The sequence below is a fragment of the Spermophilus citellus genome (assembly GCF_964194105.1).
Source record: "Spermophilus citellus genome assembly, chromosome: 4".
Lineage (NCBI taxonomy): Eukaryota > Metazoa > Chordata > Mammalia > Rodentia > Sciuridae > Spermophilus > Spermophilus citellus.
Window position 1 is genome coordinate 117140353 of NC_138185.1, and position 21444 is coordinate 117161796.

The 21444-nt window shown below is 36.7% G+C and overlaps 1 protein-coding gene across 6 annotated transcripts in view; it reads left to right on the forward strand.

Annotated features, from left to right (window-relative positions):
• The window catches only part of HERC1 (HECT and RLD domain containing E3 ubiquitin protein ligase family member 1), a 189991-nt gene that overhangs the window by 130082 nt on the left and 38465 nt on the right, over window positions 1-21444 (forward strand). For 4 of the 6 annotated variants that reach the window (XM_081288631.1, XM_081288636.1, XM_081288633.1 and 1 more), the window contains exons 39-48: window positions 2909-3107; window positions 3941-4101; window positions 12689-12805; window positions 13030-13261; window positions 14626-14750; window positions 16091-16311; window positions 17458-17726; window positions 18491-18543; window positions 19431-19631; window positions 20570-20744. In XM_081288631.1, the coding sequence (XP_081144757.1) occupies window positions 2909-3107; window positions 3941-4101; window positions 12689-12805; window positions 13030-13261; window positions 14626-14750; window positions 16091-16311; window positions 17458-17726; window positions 18491-18543; window positions 19431-19631; window positions 20570-20744 (1753 nt within the window). The remainder of the gene's footprint in view (window positions 1-2908; window positions 3108-3940; window positions 4102-12688; window positions 12806-13029; window positions 13262-14625; window positions 14751-16090; window positions 16312-17457; window positions 17727-18490; window positions 18544-19430; window positions 19632-20569; window positions 20745-21444) is intronic. The other 2 variants (XM_081288634.1, XM_081288635.1) reach the window with 2 other exon arrangements.

Below are 21444 nucleotides of genomic sequence, written 5' to 3' on the forward strand. Positions count from 1 at the left end.
TGCTGTTGTTTTGCTCTTCCTTTTCTAGGATTTTAAAATGTAGTGTGAGTTCATTTATTTGTTGGTTTTTTCTTTTTTTGAGGAATGAACTCCAGGAAATGAATTTCCCTCTTAAAACTGCTTTCATTGTGTCCCATAGATTCCGGTATGTTGTGTCTGTATTGTCGTTTATCTCTAAGAATTTTTTTATTTCCTCCTTTATGTCTTCTGTAACCCATTGATCATTCAGTAACATATTGTTCATTTTCCAGGTGATGCAGGATTTTTCCTTCCTTCTTTTATCATTGATTTCCAGTTTCATTCCATTATGGTCAGATATGTTGCATGGTATTATCTCCACACCTTTATATTTACTGAGAGTCGCCCTATGGCATAATATGTGGTCTATCTTTGAGTAGGATCCATGTGCTGCTGAGAAGAACGTGTATGCACTTGATGATGGTTGATATATTCTATATATGTTGGTTAAGTCTAGGTTATTGATTGTGCTGTTGAGTTCTATAGTTTCTTTATTCAGTTTTTGTCTAGAGGATCTGTCTAATGGCGAGATCGGTGTGTTGAAGTCACCCATAATTACTGTGTTGTGGTCTATTTGACTCTTGAACTTGAGGAGAGTTTGTTTTATGAACGTTGCAGCACCATATTTGGTGCATACAAATTGATAATTGTTATGTCTTGTTGGTGGATGGTTCCTTTTAACAGTATATAGTGTCCTTCTTTATCCCTTTTGATTAACTTAGGTTTGAAGTTGATTTTATTCGATATGAGTATGGCTACTCCTGCTTCCTTCCGAGCGCCATGTGAATGGTATGGTTTTTCCCAACCTTTTACCTTCAGCCTGTGTATGTCTTTTCCTATCATATGAGTCTCTTGAAGGCAGCATATTGTTGGGTTTGTTTTTTTAATCCAGGTTCCTAGCCTATGTCTCTTGATTGGTGAGTTTGGGCCATTAACATTTAAGGTTACAATTGAAATATGGTTTGTACTTGCAGTCATGTTTATTTATTTATTTATTTTAGTTTGGCTAGTTTTTCCTCTTTGGTTATTTTTCTCCCCCTTTCCTGAGATACCTCCCATTCTTAGTTTTGGGCGCTATTTTTCAATTCCTCTTCTTGTAGTATTTTGCTCAAAATGCTTTGCAGTGCTGGTTTTCTGGCTTCGATTTCTTTTAGCTTTTGTTTATCGTGAAATATTTTAATTTCATTGTCGAATCTGAAGCTTAATTTTGCTGGATACAGTATTCTTGGTTGGAATCCATTATTTTTCAGCATTTGAAATACATTTTTCCAGGATCTTCTTGCTTTCAAAGTCTGTCATAAAAATCAGTCGTTAACCTAATTGGTTTACCCCTGAATGTAATCTGCCTCCTTTGTCTCGTAGCTTTTAATATTCTCTCCTTGTTCTGTATGTTGGCTATCTTCATAATTATATGTCTTGGAATTGGTCTATTACGGTTTTGGATGTTTGTGGTCCTGTAGGCTTCCAGGATTTGGCAATCCATTCCATCTTTTATCTCTGGGAAGTTTTCTATGATTATTTCATTTAATAAGTTGTCCATTCCTTTGGTTTGAACCTCTGTGCCTTCTTGTATCCCAATGACTCTCAAATTTGTTTTTTTTATGAGATCCCATATCTCTTGGATAGATTGCTTGTGAGATTTAAGCATCTTTTCTGTGTTGACTGTATTCTTTTCAAGTTGATAAACTTTGTCTTCATTATCTGATGTTCTGACTTCTGCTTGATCTAGTCTATTTGTAATATTCTCGTTAGAATTTTTAATCTGGTTTATGGTTTTCTGCATTTCTAGGATTACTGTTTGGTTTTTTTAAAATCTCTATCTCTTGGTAAAGCTCGTTCTTTGCAGTTTGAAATTGTTTGTTTAATTCATTTTCAAAATATACTTTCATTGCTTGGATTTGCTGTCTCATGTCTTCTCTAATATTCCGTTCCATCTGAGTTAGGTATGCCTTGATTTCTTTCCCTGTCCATGTTTCTGATGCTTCTAGGTCCTCCTGTAGATTTAAGTTGTCCTGCGTTGTTTGTAATCCTTTTTTCCCTTGTTTTTTCATCAGAAAATGTTTATTGAGTGTATACTATGTGCCAGGTACTTTTCTAGGTTCTACAAGCAATAGTGAACAAAATAAAGTCCCTTGCCTTCATGAAACTTACATTGTTCTTTATTCCTTCCCTTTCCACAAACTCTTCCCTTCCCCTTCCTTTCCTTTGCTGTTACTTCTTCACTGTCTTCACTTAGTAAACAGAGAGAGGTGTGTTATAATCATGTTGATTATGAAGGAATGTGGACATTTAGCAAATCTAATAGAATAAGCTGTCCTTCTAGCAACTCCTATTTTGTTTTTTTTAGTGGGTTCCCTTACCAGATTAGGGAAAAATATATAAATATACTGTAAATATTTAGACATTTTAACTCCCCCCACCCATTTTAACTCTTAGGATAAGGACTCAAGAGTCATTTTTAAAGCATGGAGGTTTTGTTAGGTATTTCTTATTCTTTTATCTATATGGTTTATCTTTGCCTGTATAGACTGAAGATAGGTAGCAAAATCAAAGTCCTGAGGAAACACAGTTTTAATGATTTGTTATCTTTAGACAATCTATTATTAAATCCTAAATATGAAAGTGAGACTTTTACCTGTTTGTTTTTGACAGAACCCTCTTCTCTAAAAACAGAACTGGATAATTTCAAGGTTTTGTTATAGTACTGTCTATGGAGTCCGGAATAATGAGTACAATATTCATATAAGGATGAGTATATGTAGGGACTTTTTCCTGTAAATCTTTCAGAAAACGTATTTAGAAACTTTTAAATAATATTTTTCCACATCCACTGTTATTTTTGATGAAAAGAAATGCTTACTACTTTCCTAACCTTTATCTTGGTTGATAGAGATTGATCAACAAGCTGAAGAAGCTGACCATGCCCAGCAGGCACAGACACCTGTTACCACGAGCCCATCAGCCTCAAGCACAACTTCCTTTATGAGCAGCTCCCTTGAGGACACCACAACTGCCACCACTCCAGTCACTGACACAGAAACGGTGCCTGCATCTGAGTCCCCAGGAGTGATGCCACTTAGTCTTCTCAGGTAGAGAAGTTGACCTTTAATGTCTGCTATTCTGATGCCTCTAGTTCTCCAGGCATGGTTGTTTTCTTAATGAATAGTGGGCCCAACTGAATGAATCCCGGTGTTCTGGAGCTAGAAAGAACCTGAGATCATTTAGTAAAGCCCATTTAAATGAAGTTGGAAATGTCCCTCAGAAGTTTAATAAGTTACCTCAAAGTCTCACAGTGGTAGACCCAGGTCTAATCAGCCATGCCACTGATGAGCAAGGGCTCCAACACTTGAGTGCTGTCATAATGATGATTTTTTTTTTTTGATTGAGCTTTGGAATTTTTTTCCTTCAGAAGATAAATACTTGTGTTTTGAACATTAGTTTCAATAAAAAGCTCATATCCATGCATATATTTTTTCATTTAAGCATAATTCTTTATACTTTTATTTGTACTATAAGATCAAATAAGTGTACCTTTTCAAATGAAAAGGCATGTTTTATGATGCTTCTTTAGCCAACCCTACTTAATAGGTTTGTAAATTCCACGTTTACTTATTTAAATTTAGTTTTGTTTCAGATTGTCAGATATGTACACAAAGGAAAACTTCAGAAAGAAGACTGTTCTGATCTCTCTTAACTGTGGCTTAAGTGAAACAAGGGAAACAAATGTTTACTGTTTCTTATTAAAGTTATCTTTTTCCCTTCTTCTTACTTGACAGGTCATTTTTATATCTGTTCTGTAGACCAATATCTTAGAAAGTAGAAGAAGAGAATGGTTGTCTTGTAGTGAGTCTCAATATTTGGACATGTGTACATTATTTCCTATTTTGATTTTATGCTAATAACCATTGCTGTTTTCTCAAAGGCAAATGTTCTCTAGTTACCCAACTACCACCGTACTTCCCACACGTCGGGCACAGACTCCTCCAATATCGTCGTTACCAACTTCTCCTTCTGATGAAGTAGGAAGGAGGCAAAGTTTAACTTCTCCTGATTCACAGTCAGCAAGGCCAGCTAATCGGACAGGTGTGTGTGTTTTCATTTACTTTGACACCCAAACATCTTGGCATCCCAGATGTATGGACTTTATTATGGGGACATTAGAGTTTGTCTTCACTGAAGGTAAAGCAGTGATTTTAATGAAGGAGAACTGCACCCATCAAATTGAGTGTCTTCTTCATTTAAAACTAGATTAAATTGTGACTTAAAAAGATAAAGAACATACTATATATGAATCATATCAGACTTTTCTTCTTTCCTGATATAGACAATTTTTAGTGATATAAATTTCCCTCTACACATACTTTAGCTGCAACTTACACATTTTCAAATGCTGTGTCTTCATTTTCATTTAGTTTAAAGTACTTTCTAATTTACCTTTGAGATCTTTCTTGATGTCTGGGTTATTTGGAAGTGTGTTATTTAGTTTTCAGATATTTAGGGACTTTAGTTCTAGATATCTTGCTGATTTTTAAAATTCTACTTTTATTGTCATAAAAGAACATATCTTGTGTGTGTTTTTTTCTTTTTTGTGGTACTAGGGATTGAACCATCAGTATTTTGTGCATGCCAGGCAATTACTCTACCACTGAGGTACACCCATTCCCACCAAGCCTAAAGGACATATTTATCGAGGACCAACTAATGAATCTAAAAGGAATGATGAAATTAGAAATCATCATCATTATAATAATTCAGCCATTAAATATAAATGGATGCTATTGAGTAAAACTTTGATGAGGAGTAGGAAATTCACACTCTTATAATACCTCCACAAATATACTTTTTAGTTTTAAAGGGAAAAAGGAAAAGAGTAACTTTGCTGTGGAGAAACCTGGCAGATCCCATCTAACTCAAGTAAGCAAAGTTAACATCACCAGAAGTGAGACAGATTGAAATTTGTATCTTGGCTAGCATAATCCCAAGACTCAGGCAAAACAATCTCAAGTTTGAGGCCCGTCTCAGTATCCAGTGAGACCCTGTTTCAAAATTAAAAAATAAAATGGACTAGGGATGTAGCTCAATGGTAAAGCACCCATAGGTTTATCCCCGGTATCAAAAAAGTTTAAAAAATAGAACGGAAACTCCACCAAGGCAATCAGCGGCCACCATCTTGGAGAGCTGAAGTATCCACCGCCACTCTCCGAGAGACTACAACAATAAAACAGGCAATTGTGCGACCCTGGAGAACCGGGCTGACTGATCCCCACGGCCTGCCCCGTGGCTACAGAAGGCGGGACGACGCAGAGAAGCGATTAATTAGCAAGCAGGGAGGAAAGTGGCTGCCATTCGGTGGAACCCCGCCAGCCAAGCCCGCACTGACCCCCGGGCTGAGTACGGGATTTCAGACGGGGAAGGAAGCGATACAGTCTTGTCCCCCACAACGGAAACTCTACCAAGGCAATCAGTGGCCACCATCTTGGAGAGCTGAAGTATCCACCGCCACTCTCTGACAGACTGCAACAATAAAACAGGTCTGTGTCACTCAGCCCATCCCCCATACATCGGGGAATCCGCATAAAACCTCTCCTAGGCTTTCCGGGGGAGGGAGTATCAAGAGTGAGCCCGCATAAAGACTAGGGGAAAACTAGAGACACCTGACCTTCAACTCCCCCTCCCATCAACAGCCAAAACGAAACCTGTCTAGCCAGCGCTGGGGGAGGGGCAAGCAGAAAAAATCAAAACGATAGAGTGCCAGGGATCCCAATAGCCAATTGTGCAACCCCGGGGATCCGGGCTGACTGATTCGCCCGGCCTTCCCCGCCGCTACAGAAGGCGGGGCGCCGCAGAGAAGTGATTAATTAGCAAGCAGGGAGAAAAGTGCCTGCAATTCTGTGGAATCCTGCTGGATGAGCCTGCACTGACCCCTGGGCTGAGTGCGGGATTTCAGAGGGGGAAGGAAGCGGTACAGTTCTATCCCCCACAACGGAAACAAAACAATAGAGTGCCGGGGTCCCCAATAGACACCCTCCACACCCAACAAACGGCAGGTCCAGAGTACAGTTTGAACTGCTGACAGCCATCACTCAGGGGAAATCTGGTCTAGCAGGAGAAACCAAGACTAGCAGGAGAAACTATGGGACTAGAGGCCAGGCCCTCGCGACTGGGTGGCTGGAAACCACAGGCCCGCCGGCGACAGTTCGCCCACTGCCCGCGTAACTGGGCGGTAGGAGAACGCCCGCCCGCCGACTACTACCGCTGGACTGGGTGCCTAGAGATCGCCCGCCCACCGGCGACAGCCGGCCCGGTGACCCCGCGACTGGGCGGCCGGAGTCCACTCCCCTGCCACGACCGATCACCCGCCCGCTGCCTGAGATACTGGGCTGCTGGAGACTGCCCGCCTGCCTCGATGGGGAGCTGAAACCAAACAGAGACAGTCCAGTCACACAGCCCCATTAGGACACCCTAGCAAGGAGCCTGGGGCCCGTCATAGCAGAGTAGTGACGTCACTGGAGCTCGGCCATCGGAATTCCTTCCCAGCAGAATCCACGTTAGCAGGCACAGTTTAACAACACAAAGAAGAAACAACAGAGTAATACAGAACCAAAACAAATCTATAGAAGAGAGCAGAAACACGGCAATCAAATAGAGCTAGAAAGTAACGTGGACAACATGAGAAAACAAGGGGAAAAGGGAGTACAAACAATGCAGGACAACTTAATTCTACAGGAGGACATAGAAACATCAGAAGCAGGGATAGAGAAAGAACTCAAGGCATACCTAACTCAAATGGAAAGGAATATTAGGGAAGACATGAGACAGCAAGTCCAAGCAATAAAAGTATATTTTGAAAATGAATTAAACAAACAAATTCAAATGGCAAAGAATGAGCTCTCCCAGGAGATAGAGATCTTAAAAAAAAATCAAACAATAATCCTAGAATTGCAGGAAAATATAAACCAAATTAAAAACCCAAACGAGAATATTACAAACAGACTTGATCAAGTAGAAGTCAGAACATCAGATAATGAAGACAAGGTTTATTAACTTGAAAAGAATATAGTCAACACAGAAAAGATGCTTAAATCCCACGAGCAATCTATTCAAGAGATATGGGTTGTCATAAAAAAACCAAATTTGAGGGTCATCGGGATAGAAGGCACAGAGACTCAAAACATAGGAATGGATAGTATATTAAATGAAATAATTCTAGAAAACTTCCCAGAGATGAAAGATGAAATGGATTGCCAAATCCTGGAAGCCTACAGGACCCCAAACATTCAAAACCATAATAGACCAACTCCAAGACATATAATTATGAAGATGGCCAACGTACAGAACAAGGAGAGAATATTAAAAGCTACGAGAGAAAGGAGGCAGATTACATTCAGGGGTAAACCAATTAGGTTAATGACTGATTTTTTATGACAGACTTTGAAAGCGAGAAGATCCTGGAACAATGTATTTCAAACGCTGAAAAATAATGGATTCCAACCAAGAATATTGTATCCAGCAAAATTAAGCTTCAGATTCGACAATGAAATTAAAATCTTTCACGATAAACAAAAGCTAAAAGAAATCGAAGCCAGAAAACCAGTACTGCAAAGCATTTTGAGCAAAATACTACAAGAAGAGGAATTGAAATATAGTGCCCAAAACTAACAGCAGGAGGTGTCTCAAGAAAGGGTGAGGAAAATAACCAAAAAGTAAAACCAGCCAAACTAAAATAAATAAATAAAGAAGCATGACTGGAAGTACAAATCATATCTAAATTGTAACCTTAAATGTTAATGGCCTAAACTCACCAATCAAGAGACATAGGCTAGTAACCTGGATCAAAAAAATAAATCCAACAATATGCTGCCTTCAAGAGACTCATATGATAGGAAAAGACATACACAGGCTGAAGGTAAAAGGTTGGGAAAAATCAGACCACTCACATGGCCCTTGGAAGCAAGCAGGAGTGGCCATACTCATATCAAATAAAATCAACTTTAAACCTAAGTTAATCAAGAAGGATAAAGAAGGACACTATATACTGTTAAAAGGAACCATCCACCAACAAGACATAACAATTATCAATTTGTATGCACCAAACAATGGTGCTGCAACATTCATAAAACAAACTCTCCTCAAGTTCAAGAGTCAAATAGACCACAACACAGTAATTATGGGTGACTTCAACACACCGATCTCGCCATTAGACAGATCCTCTAGACAAAAACTGAATAAAGAAACTATAGAACTCAACAGCACAATCAATAACCTAGACTTAACCAACATATATAGAATATATCAACCATCATCAAGTGGATACATGTTCTTCTCAGCAGCACATGGATCCTACTCAAAGATAGACCATATATTATGCCACAAGGCCACTCTTAGTAAGTATAAAGGTGTGGAGATAATACCATGCACCATATCTGATCACAATGGAATGAAATTGGAAATCAATGATAAAAGAAGGAAGGAAAAATCCTATGTCACCTGGAAAATGAACAATATGTTACTGAATGATCAAGGGGTTACAGAAGACATAAAGGAGGAGATGAAAAAATTCTTAGAGACAAATGATAATACAGACACAACATACCAGAATCTATGGGACACAATGAAAGCAGTTTTAAGAGGGAAATTCATTTCTTGGAGTTCTTTCCTCAAAAAAAGAAAAAACCAACAAATAAATGAACTCACACTACACCTCAAAAACCTAGAAAAGGAAGAGCAAAACAACAGCAAATGTAGTAGAAGACAAGAAATAAAACTAGAGCAGAAATCAACGAAATTGAAAGGAAAAAAACCATTGAAAAAATTGATAAAACTAAAAGTTGGTTCTTTGAGAAAATAAATAAGATAGACAGGCCCTTAGCCATGCTAACGAAGAGAAGAAGAGAGAGAACTCAAATTACCAACATACGGGATGAAAAAGGCAATATCACAACAGATACTACAGAAATACAGAAGATAATTAGAAAGTATTTTGAAACCCTATATTCCAATAAAATAGAAGATAGTGAAGATATCGATAAATTTCTTAAGGCATATGATCTGCTCAGATTGAGAAAGGAAGACACACACAATTTAAACAGACCAATAACAAAGGAAGAAATAGAAGAAGCTATCAAAAGACTACCAACCAAGAAAAGCCCTGGACCGGATGGGTATACAGCGGAGTTCTACAAAACCTTCAAAGAAGAATTAATACCAATACTTTTCAAGCTATTTCAAGAAATAGAAAAAGAAGGAGCTCTTCCAAATTCATTCTATGAGGCCAACATCACTCTGATCCCAAAACCAGACAAAGACACTTCAAAGAAAGAAAACTACAGACCAATATCTCTAATGAACTTGGATGCAAAAATTCTCAATAAAATTCTGGCGAATCGAATACAAAAGCATATCAAAAAGATTGTGCACCATGATCAAGTAGGATTCATCCCTGGGATGCAGGGCTGGTTCATATACGGAAATCAATAAATACTATTCACCACATCAATAGACTTAAAGACAAGAACCATATGATCATCTCGATAGATGCAGAAAAAGCATTTGACAAAGTACAGCATCCCTTTATGTTCAAAACACTAGAAAAACTAGGGATAACAGGAACTTACCTCAACATTGTAAAAGCTATGTATGCTAAACCTCAGGCTAGCATCATCCTAAACGGAGAAAAACTGAAGGCATTCCCTCTAAAATCTGGAACAAGACAGGGATGCCCTCTATCACCACTTCTACTCAATTTAGTTCTCGAAGTACTAGCCAGAGCAATTAGACAGACAAAAGAAATTAAAGGCATAAAAATAGGAAAAGAAGAAATTAAATTATCGCTATTTGCGGATGACATAATAATATACTTAACAGACCCAAAAGGGTCTACAAAGAAGCTGCTAGAGTTAATAAATGAATTCAGCAAAGTGGCAGGTTATAAAATCAACATGCATAAATCAAAGGCATTCCTGTATATCAGCAACAAAACCTCTGAAATGGAAATAAGGAAAACCACTCCATTCACAATGTCCTCAAAGAAAATAAGATACTTGGGAATCAACCTAACAAAAGAGGTGAAAGATTTATACAATGAAAACTACAGAACCCTAAAGAGAGAGATAGAAGAAGATCTCAGAAGATGGAAAAATGTACCCTGTTCATGGATAGGCAGAACAAACATCATCAAAATGGTGATATTACCCAAAGTTCTCTACAGGTATAATGCGATGCCAATCAAAATCCCAATGGCATTTCTTGTAGAAATAGATAAAGCAATCATGAAATTCATATGGAAAAACAAAAGACCCAGAATAGCAAAAGCAATTCTAAGAAGGAAATGTGAATCTGGAGGTATAGCGATAGCAGAGTTCAAACTGTACTACAAAGCAATAGTAATAAAAACAGCATGGTACTGGTACCGAAACAGGCAGGTGGACCAATGGTACAGAATAGAAGACACAGAGACTAATCCACAAAGTTACAACTATCTTATATTTGATAAAGGGGCTAAAACATGCAATGGAGGAAGGATAGCATCTTCAACAAATGGTGCTGGGAAAATTGGAAATCCATATGCAACAAAATGAAATTGAATCCCTTTCTCTCGCCATCCACAAAAGTTAGCTCAAAATGGATCAAGGAGCTAGATATCAAATCAGAGACGCTGCGTCTGATAGAAGAAAAAGTTGGCTCCGATCTACATATAGTGGGGTTGGGCTCCAAATTCCTTAATAGGACGCCCATAGCCCAAGAGTTAATAACAAGAATAAACAAATGGGACTTACTTAAACTAAAAAGTTTTTTCTCAGCAAGGGAAACAATAAAAGAGGTAAATAAAGAGCCTACATCCTGGGAACAAATTTTTACCCCTCACACCTCAGATAGAGCCCTAATATCCAGAATGTACAAAGAACTCAAAAAATTAAACAATAAGATAGCAAATAACCCAATCAACAAATGGACCAAGGACCTGAACAGACACTTCTCAGAGGAGGATATACAATCAATCAACAAGTACATGAAAAAATGCTCACCGTCTCTAGCAATCAGAGAAATGCAAATCAAAACCACCCTAAGATACCATCTCACTCCAGTAAGATTGGCAGCCATTATGAAGTCAAACAACAATAAGTGTTGGCGGGGATGTGGGGAAAAGGGTACACTTGTACACTGCTGGTGGGACTGCAAAATGGTGAGGCCAATTTGGAAAGCAGTATGGCGATTCCTGGGAAAGCTGGGAATGGATCCACCATTTGGACCCAGCTATCGCCCTTCTTGGACTATTCCCTGAGGACCTTTAAAGAGCGCACTATAGGGATACAGCCACATCAATGATTATAGCGACACAATTCACAATAGCTAGACTGTGGAACCAACCTAGATGCCCTTCAATAGATGAATGGATAAAAAAAATGTGGCATCTATACACAATGGAGTATTATGCAGCACTAAGAAATGACAAAATCATATAATTTGCAGGGAAATGGATGGCATTGGAGCAGATTATGCTAAGTGAAGCTAGCCAAGCCCTAAAAAACAAATGCCAAATGTCTTCTTTGATATAAAGACAGCAACTAAGAACAGAACAGGAAGGAAGAGCATGAGGAAAAGACTAACAGTAAACAAAGACGAATGGGGGGAGAGAAAGGGAGAGAGAAGGGAAAGCTTATGGAAATGGTAGGAGACCTTCAATGATACACAAAATTATAAGAGGTTATGAGGGGCAAAGGGGAGGGGGGGAAAAAGGGGAGAGAATTGAACAACAGCAGAGGAGGTAGAGAGGGAAGATGGGAGGGGAGGGGAGGAGAGGGGGGATAGTAGGGGATAGGAAAGGTAGCAGAATACAACAGTCACTAATATGCCATTATGTAATAATTTGAGTATGTAACAGTTGTGATTCTGCAATCTGTATTTGGGGTAAAAATGGGAGTTCAAAACCCAATTGAGTCTAATGTATGAAAGATGATATATCATGAGCTCTGTAATGTTTTGAACAATCAATAAAAAAAAAGTTTAAAAAATAAAAAAGAAGAGGAAGAAAGAAGTTGCATATCATGTGTATCATCTAATAGAATGCAATGAGAAAATACTAAAAAGCATTAATCTGAATCTAATCATGAGGAAGCAACAACTAATTTAAATTGAGCTACATTATACAAAATCTCTTATCTTCAAAATATCAAATATCTAATCTTGAAATATCTAATCTTTGAAATGTCAAAATGATTGAAGGAGATAGAAGAGACTTGACAACTAAATAAAATGCAAAGATAATCTGATCCCAGATTAGATCCTTTGCTGTAAAGAACATTGCTAAGACACTTAATATGCTTATTCAGGAGAGTATTCTTATTTATAGGAGTTACATATTAACATATTTAGGGGAGGTAGAACCTCATTTCTGCTACTTACTCTGCATTGGTTCAGGATAAAAAATTCTTTGTAGTATTCTTGCAAATTTCCTGTAAGTTTGAAATTTTTTTAAAGGAATTTTCAGCAAATTTATTTTATATTACTAGCAGATTTATCTGTTTGAAAACCTTTATGTTGCTATAATAAGCTTAGTCATAGCCTATTTTACTAGAGTAAGATTTTATTTAGACATTTTCAGGAAATTGGAGACTTATAGCTATTGTGAGAACTTACATTTAGGCCTTTACTTCTTTTTCTTTTGCTTCAGCCTTGTCAGATCCAAGCAGTAGACTTTCAACTTCTCCTCCTCCTCCAGCAATTGCTGTCCCATTGCTGGAAATGGGGTTCTCACTCCGACAGATTGCCAAAGCCATGGAAGCTACAGGTGGGATAAATTTTTATTTATTAGTTTCTGTAGATATGAGAAGTCCTACCTTAGTGAAGGCAAAGTATTTTTAAAGAGATCATAAATCTTGGTAAGATTTTTACACCAGATCCATGTAACTGTTACCATTTACAAGGGCATGAGACAAAACACTTCAAAACTGATAGCAACATAACTAATTACTTTGTCCAAATTAAGTATCAGAATTTTTTCCCCCTATATAGGTGCTCGAGGAGAGGCCGATGCCCAGAATATTACTGTCCTTGCCATGTGGATGATAGAGCACCCTGGGCATGAGGATGAGGAAGAGCCCCAGCCAGGCAGCACAGCTGACTCCAGGCATGGAGCAGCAGTTTTAGGCAGTGGTGGAAAGTCAAATGATCCCTGTTATTTGCAGTCACCAGGAGACATACCATCAGCAGATGCTGCTGAAATGGAAGAAGGCTTTAGTGAAAGGTGAAATTCTAATTTCTTTTTTTAAATTTCTTTTTCTTATTTCTGTTCCATGTGTTAAAAATAGTTCCTCCAAAATAACCATTTATTTCACTTCATAAATGTTTCTAGTGATGAATAAAGTTGGTAAGTGTAGTTATGTGAAAAGAGATGGGCATTTATAAGCTTATGTTTCTGTGAGTAGTAAAAATGAGAAGTTTTGATCAGAATGGATGTTTTCATGAAAAGCAGGAAGTGCATAAGTTTTATGTAAAAGTTAGCTGGAAAAAGGAAACTGAAAATTAAAAGTTTATTTTAAAGTAAAATAAACACCCTGATAAAAACATTTTTATCTCACAAGGGATATAATATAGAATGTTCATTTTAGTGATAGAGATTAATTAACGTATTTGATAGAATTGGACTGTCTCAGTATAGTTAAATTTAAATTTTCATTTTATCTTAATTTTCAGTATCTAGTATAATATGTCCCTTTTTAACATTATAAAAAGAATTCTGAGATGATGCCTGCCCTTAAATGACGTGTAATAAAATATTCTAAAATCCTCCTTAAAATCTTTTCTCCTGGGGCCTGGGTTGTGGCTCAGTGGTAAAGTGCTCACCTAGCATGTGCAAGGCTCTGGGTTTGATCCTCAGCACTGCATAAAAATAAATTAATTAATTAAATTATAACTAAAAAAAATTTTAAAAAATATATCTTTTCTCCTGCAGCACTTCTTATGATATTAGACCTTCTTCATTTTTCATCTCTCTGGTGGAGTTGTATAATTACCAAGGCTGTGTTGTATAACATGCAGACTTTTTCTAACAAGCTCAGTGAATATTTTCATAATTTATTTTGAAATATCTATTCATAATAATTTCGAATTATAAGTATTTAATTATTTAGGATTTATTTAAATATTTTATTCTATTCAAATATTTTATCTTCTTTTTCGTTTTGGTGTTGGGGAATGAACCCAGGGCTTCACTTATAATAAGTAAGCACAATGACCACTGAGCCACATCCCCAGTCCTAATCTAATTTTAATTTGAATCTGAACTAAGCACCATTTCACTATTGGTGGAATTAAAAATCAGGTACACATTCTCTCGGGGCATATGATATTATTTATAATTTAGGAACTTTGCAAGGGACAAAAGACAGATTTCAAAGTTTTATCATAGGCTAAAAACATATCTCAGTGGTAGAGCAAGTGAATACTTAAGCTTCACAAAGCCCAGGGTTCAATCCCCAGCATTTAAAAATTTTTTTTTCCAAAAGCATATTTTATTCTCAAGACATTTAGAGAAAAATGTAGTGCCATCAGAAAGCTTACACCTTGCTTTCTTTTCATGGTATGTTGCTTTCAAACTTGTACTTGTAGCACTGATAATCTGGATCATACAGAGAATGCAGCTTCTGGAAGTGGACCACCAGCTAGAGGTCGCTCAGCAGTAACAAGAAGGCACAAGTTTGATTTAGCAGCTCGCACATTGCTAGCGAGAGCAGGTAATTATATTTCAACTTCTCTTGGTGAAAGACTTTATTTTAGAGTCATTGTAAGGGCAGCATTAAAGAAGATGTAACTAATAATACTAAGTATTCAGTCCACCCACATTAACAAAATAACTATTTGTATATAATTTTCTACATATTTGCATAATTTTACTTAATTGAAATGAGAGTATACATGTAAAGATTTATTTTTTAAGTTCCCTCTGATGTAGAAGGCTATATAGGCCACTTATAAGTTTTGAGAAATTTTATAAATGATCCCTCAGAAGTGATGATGAATATTTGATATTTATTATCAGTGGTGAGATATTTATCATCAGTGGTGAGAAGGAACTAGGAAGGACACTGCCCAAAAAAGTGTAGGCACAGACTTTTTTTGATGTATTCTGTGGATGTTAGGTACTCACCAGTAGATAAGGCCCTACCTAAGCAAAAATAAATTCCCTCAATTCATTAGTAAATTATTATAGGATTATGTTTTAAAGTATAAATTGGGGAATATGTTTTATAAACCAAAAACTGGGATATATGATTTGTCAAAATAGGATTTGATCTTTGAAATATTAGAATTTAAGTAATGATTCAGTCATTTTTGGGAACAGTGAGAAAGAAACTCAGACTGTCCTGGAAAATGCAGGATATATATATTTATCATGAATTGAAAGGGGAATGGCTTAGATAATGCCAAGTGAAGCTAGCCAATAACTTCCCCCAAAAAACCAAATGCTGAATATTTTCTTTGTTATAAGGAGGCTGATTCATAGTGGGATAGGGAGCAGGAGCATGGGAGGAATACACAAACTTTAGATAGGGCAGAGGGGTTGGAGAGGAAGGGAGGGAGTATGGGGTAATTAATGATGGTGAAATGTGAGATCATTATTATCCAAGTACAGGTATGAAGACACAAATTGGTGTGAATATACTATGTATACAACCAGAGATATGAAAAATTGTGCTGTATATGTGTAATAAGAATTGTAATGCATTCCGCTATCATATATAAATAAAAAATTCAAAAAATTTTTAAAAAGCAAAAAATAAAAATAAAAAAATAAACATGAAAGAATAATAACAGCTAACATTTATTGAATGTTTTTCTATACAAAAACTAACATTATAAAGAATTTTTCATGGGTTATCTTGTTTAAACATTTAGCCCAGTGAGACAGGAGTGCTGTTATTGTCCCTATTTTATAGGAGATGAAACACATGTGATAGGTTTGTTGTATAGGATGAGTTTGGTACTCATCTTATGTGTGGCAGTTAAGAACTGGCAAAATATTCAGAATTACTTTATTCATGCAAATAAAATACCGTTTCTGTTTTGTTCTGAGCGGGGTTATACCGCTCTGTGCAGGCCCACAGGAATCAAAGTCGGAGAGAAGGAATATCTTTGCAGCAAGACCCAGGGGCGTTGTATGACTTTAATTTAGATGAGGAATTGGAAATTGATCTTGATGATGAAGCAATGGAAGCTATGTTTGGACAAGACCTGACCAGTGACAATGATATTCTGGGAATGTGGATCCCAGAGGTACTGGATTGGCCTACCTGGGTGTGTGTGACTGCAGCGGGGGCTGCTCTGACTTATTTTCCTGCCCTCCTATTCATATATCTTACTAACAGCAGCCTTGTATCGAGTTGAAGTCTCTAAAAAGCCTTACATCTCATCTTGATGTTTGGGGATTTAATGCTTGAAGTTGCTTTGATACCTACAAACCAATATGAAAATGTTTCTCTGTTGCTTTTTCTGCAATTTTACTGCTTCTTTCCCCAGATTAGATGAAGAGAGCCATATTGTGGCAATATTTGATTGTAATGTCAAAGGTAGATAACAAAACAAGCATCAGTCCCCATAGATGCTGCTGGGTTAAGTAACATAACTGCTTCATTCACATTGCTGTCTGAGTGCATGCTCTTCTCCTTCATAGGTTCCATTTAATCACTGTTAATATCTCATTCTGGGAACCAGTGCCCACCAAGATATTTTAAATACCTTCATCCAGGGACAGGGTACATGTGGGTTTGTATGTATAAATTGATTAGCATTACAATTTTATAGTAGAAAGACTAAAAAGTTCTTAGACATAAATCTTATAGGAAACTAACTGCCATATTAAAGTCAGTAAAATAACTGCATCCTAATGACTTTTCTCAGAAATTCAGAAAATAGATTTAGCATTTTATAGCCAGATAAAAAGTAGTTATTTTCACTTGAGAGAGGGTTTTTTTATTATTATTATTTTTTTAATTATTGCTTTAAGATAGGGCAGATTGTCATGTTCTTAACTCTTTTCTCACTCTTCTCATATTGCAATTTATTGTGGATCTCAATTCTGATTTTTAAAAATTAATTAATTAATTAATTAATTTTATGGTACTGGGAATTGAACTCAGAGACCCTCTACCACTGAGCCACACCCAGCCCTTTTTATTTTATTTTGAAATAGGATCAGTATTACTAAGTTCCTAAGGTAGCCTCGAATTTAGGGTCTTCTGCCTCAGCCTCCAAAGTTGTAGGCATGCCTCACTGCCTGGCTTGAATTCTTATTTAAAAGAAATTTTTATGAAGTATTAATGAAAATATTGTGAATATTTTAAGATATGTAAACAAAGTAGTTAAGATTGTAAACAATCTATTTACCTCTTAATTTTATGTTAACTTGACTATAGTAATTTGGTATGAAATCATTTTATGCAGCATGTTTGTGAGTCTGAAGATAGGGAAGAAGTGGTGGTATGTGAACTGTGTGAATGCAGTGTCGTCAGCTTCAATCAGCACATGAAGAGAAACCACCCAGGCTGTGGGCGCAGTGCAAATCGTCAGGGCTATCGCAGTAATGGCTCTTATGTGGATGGCTGGTTCGGTGGTGAATGTGGGAGTGGAAATCCATACTACCTGCTATGTGGAAGCTGCAGGGAGAAGTATTTAGCTCTGAAGACTAAGTCCAAGACAACAAATTCTGAAAGGTACCTTGAAATTGTGTAGATATCTAGGCTCTATGAATATCATATACCTTAAGAGATAGGAACTGAAGACTTTCCATGTGAAGAATAATTTTTATCTTCCCAAAGTCCTGTGATTGCTGAATTGGTGGCAGAAAGTATGGAGAAGTAGGGAATACTTTTAGGATCTCTGAGGTCCTGAAATAGAGGCATGACAGCAGGTCCTTTTAGGATCTCTGAGGTCTTGAAATAGAGGCATGACAGCAGGTCCTTCACTGGAGTTTATTAATCTTTGACTTATTGGCCAGTTTTAGTCAGGACACTTGCCTTAACCCTCAGAAGGCATACAGTCAGTTTTTTTCATTGATGTATTATACCATATTTCTGGCATCTTAATTAATATCTTTTTTTTTTGGTGAAAAAATAGACTGCTCTGTTTAAATGAGTTGCCATGAAAATATTTTCTCTATATCCTTAATCTCTAGTAAGTAGAATTTTGGTCTTTATTGTCAACTATTAAATCTTAAAGGCTTTTTGGAAGTTTGATTGAAAGAGTTGGTTGTAGATGATCAGGAATCTCCCCAGTTGTTTGGTAAAACAGTCACTGATTTATTAGCATGTGTATACATACTTACTTATAGTTTTTATTAGATTACCCCATAATACAAAACACTTTTATATTTTGCTGCTTTATTAATGACCTATTAAAACATTCTAATGGCTTAATTTGCACAAATTTGGATACTAACTTTTATATAAAAACACAATGTTCTTCATGTTTGGTGCAGGTACAAGGGACAAGCTCCAGATCTAATTGGCAAGCAGGACAGTGTGTATGAAGGTAGTTGTTTGTTTTGAGAGCCTCTTTATTTTACATGTATTTTTATATATACTCTCTGCTTAACATTTGTTACTAAAATATACCATGATATGTGTCTGTATTTATGTACATATTAACTTGAATATTCTGTAGTAATAACCATAGTTTGAAAGTCAAAGGAAAAAGGACCTGAGCCCAAATATTAGCTTTACCACAGAATGTTAACTTCTGTTTTTCATATTTTTTCCAAAAAGTAGAAAAGAGATGTAGTATATTTTAAATTTACATCCTAATTATGAAAAGTGAAAAATAAAAAATTGAGATGACCATCAATTTTTCTGGAGCACTCATTTACTTGAAATAACCTCTCCTTAATGATTATGGACAGTGTTATGAACCTTTTGTTGGTCTCACAACACTTTTTTTATTGGTTGAAACCTCCATGACCAGTTGTGACATTTCCAGTTGTTTATTTTATTTTCAACTATACTGGCTCTTTTTCCCTTCTCTTGTCTCACTCTGCTTCAAGAATGCAGTTTGGTCAGGTCACCAGGAGATGATGCTATAGTTTATGTTGTGGGTAGTGGAATTTGAATCTAGCTTCTTATATTTATTTATTTTGTGTGCATATGGTTCTGGGAATTGAACCCACGGGCACTTTACCACTGAGCTTCACCCCCAGCCCTTTTTATTTTTTATTTTGAGACAGTTTCTTGCTAAGTTGCTAAGGTTGGTCTTGAATTTGTGATCCTCCGCCTCAGCCTCCCAAATCATTGGGAATACAGGCATGTGTTATCATGCCTACCTAATCCAATTGTATTTTAGATATGTCTTATAATAATGATTGCCAGCAGAGCTAAATCATGGTTTATATTCACTTATCATATATTTATTTATTTAAATTCCAGAAGACTGGGACATGTTAGATGTTGATGAAGATGAAAAGCTGACAGGTGAAGAGGAATTTGAATTGCTTGCTGGACCACTTGGTTTAAATGACCGGCGCATTGTACCAGAACCAGTTCAGTTCCCTGACAGTGACCCACTAGGAGCATCAGTGGCAATGGTCACAGCTACCAACAGTATGGAAGAGACTCTTATGCAAATAGGTAAACTGAAATACTAATTTGCATTGGTTTTTATTGTCCATTTTAATTTGTTTCTTAGATAAATAGTAAGTGGTTTAACGTTTTCTTACATGATCAAGTCTCTCTAGCCAGTTGTTTTAACATTTTAGAGGTATGATATAATATTAAGTTTTGATTTTTTTGTGTTTATGAACTATTGAAGTGATAAAAGGATGATTTGTAAAACATGACTAAGGATTTTTTAAACTTTGTTATAAGAGAATTCTTTAACTGACTAAAATTATTGGACAGCTTTTTTGTTTTTATATTGGTGAAAATATGGAATTTTTGTTGTAGGGAATACAAAATAAGAACTTGAGACAGTACTGGTGACAGTCCTTTATGTGTACTCAAAGCATATTTTTAAAACTGTGTCTTTTTTACATCTATTAATATCAGTGGAAGTGGTTGTGGTGGTGGCGTTGCCTGTAATCCCAGTTACTTGAGTAACTGAGGCAGGAGGACTGCAAGTTTGAAGTCAGCGTGAGAAACTTAGTAAGAGCCTGTCTCAAAATTTAGAATATATAAAGGTCTGGAGATGTAGCTTAGTGGTGGAGTGCCCATGGATTCAATCCCCAGTACTAATGGGCTGAGGGGGAGTAGATAGATAGATAGATAGATAGATAGATAGATAGATAGATAGATAGATAGATCAGTAAAAGTGACATATGAGCAAAAAATGTTTTCAATAGAAACTTTAATAGGTTGTTAACTTAGAAATATCTAAATTAGAACTTAGAAATATCCAAGTTTCTCTGAAGGAATTTTCGTATAATGAAGTTCAAAATGAGCAAAATACATTGGTTTGCTGTATTTCTTTGCAGGCTAGCATCTATATAAAATAGGAAAAATTTTCAGTAGTCCAGATACTTTTTTTTTTTTTTACCTGTTGAGAACTGAACACAATCCTGTTTTTTCAGGTTGCCATGGCTCTGTAGAAAAGAGTTCCTCTGGGAGAATAACATTAGGAGAGCAGGCAGCAGCTCTTGCAAATCCTCATGACCGGGTGGTGGCTTTAAGGAGAGTGACAGCTGCTGCTCAAGTTCTTCTGGCTAGAACCATGGTCATGAGAGCACTGTCTCTTCTCTCAGTCAGGTGAGTTTTATTTTGTGTAAATGATGCTAAGTTGGCTTCTGGTATATATTAGATAGGAATCTGATGTTATTTGGGAGGGTAAGATAGAAAAAAAAATTTGGTGAGGGGTGTCTTCCTATGTTGCTTAGGCTATCCTTGAACTCGTGGATCCTTCTGCCTCAGTCTCCTGAGTAGCTAGGGTTATAGGCATGAACCATGATGCCTGGTTACTTAACTTTCTTTTCTGCTTCATTATTATTATTATTGGCAGAGGGTGGGAAGGATGGTGCATGCCTATAATCCCAGTAGCTCTGTAGACAGGAGAATATGGGTTCAAAGCCAGCCTCAGCAATGGCGAAGTGCTAAACAACTTAGAGACCTGTCTCTAAGTAATACAAAATAGGGCTGGGGATATGGCTCAGTGGTCGAGTGCCCCTGAGTTCAATTCCCAGTAAACTCCCCTACATCCGCCCCCCCCCCCCAAAAAAAAAGCCTATTGGTCCACTTCAAATAACAAAATTAAATGTATGCCATCTACTCAGTATAATGACATTATTTTCTATGTGAAAAAAGGTAAGTAAAAGTTAGCTGGGTAAAAGTTAAAGATTGAATGTTTCTGCAGAATCAGCCCAACTATAGCAAAATCTTGCAAATTTTGATATAGGGACTCTTGCTTAGTTCATATTTTGAAGTATAATACAAAAAAGAAAAAGAACACCTG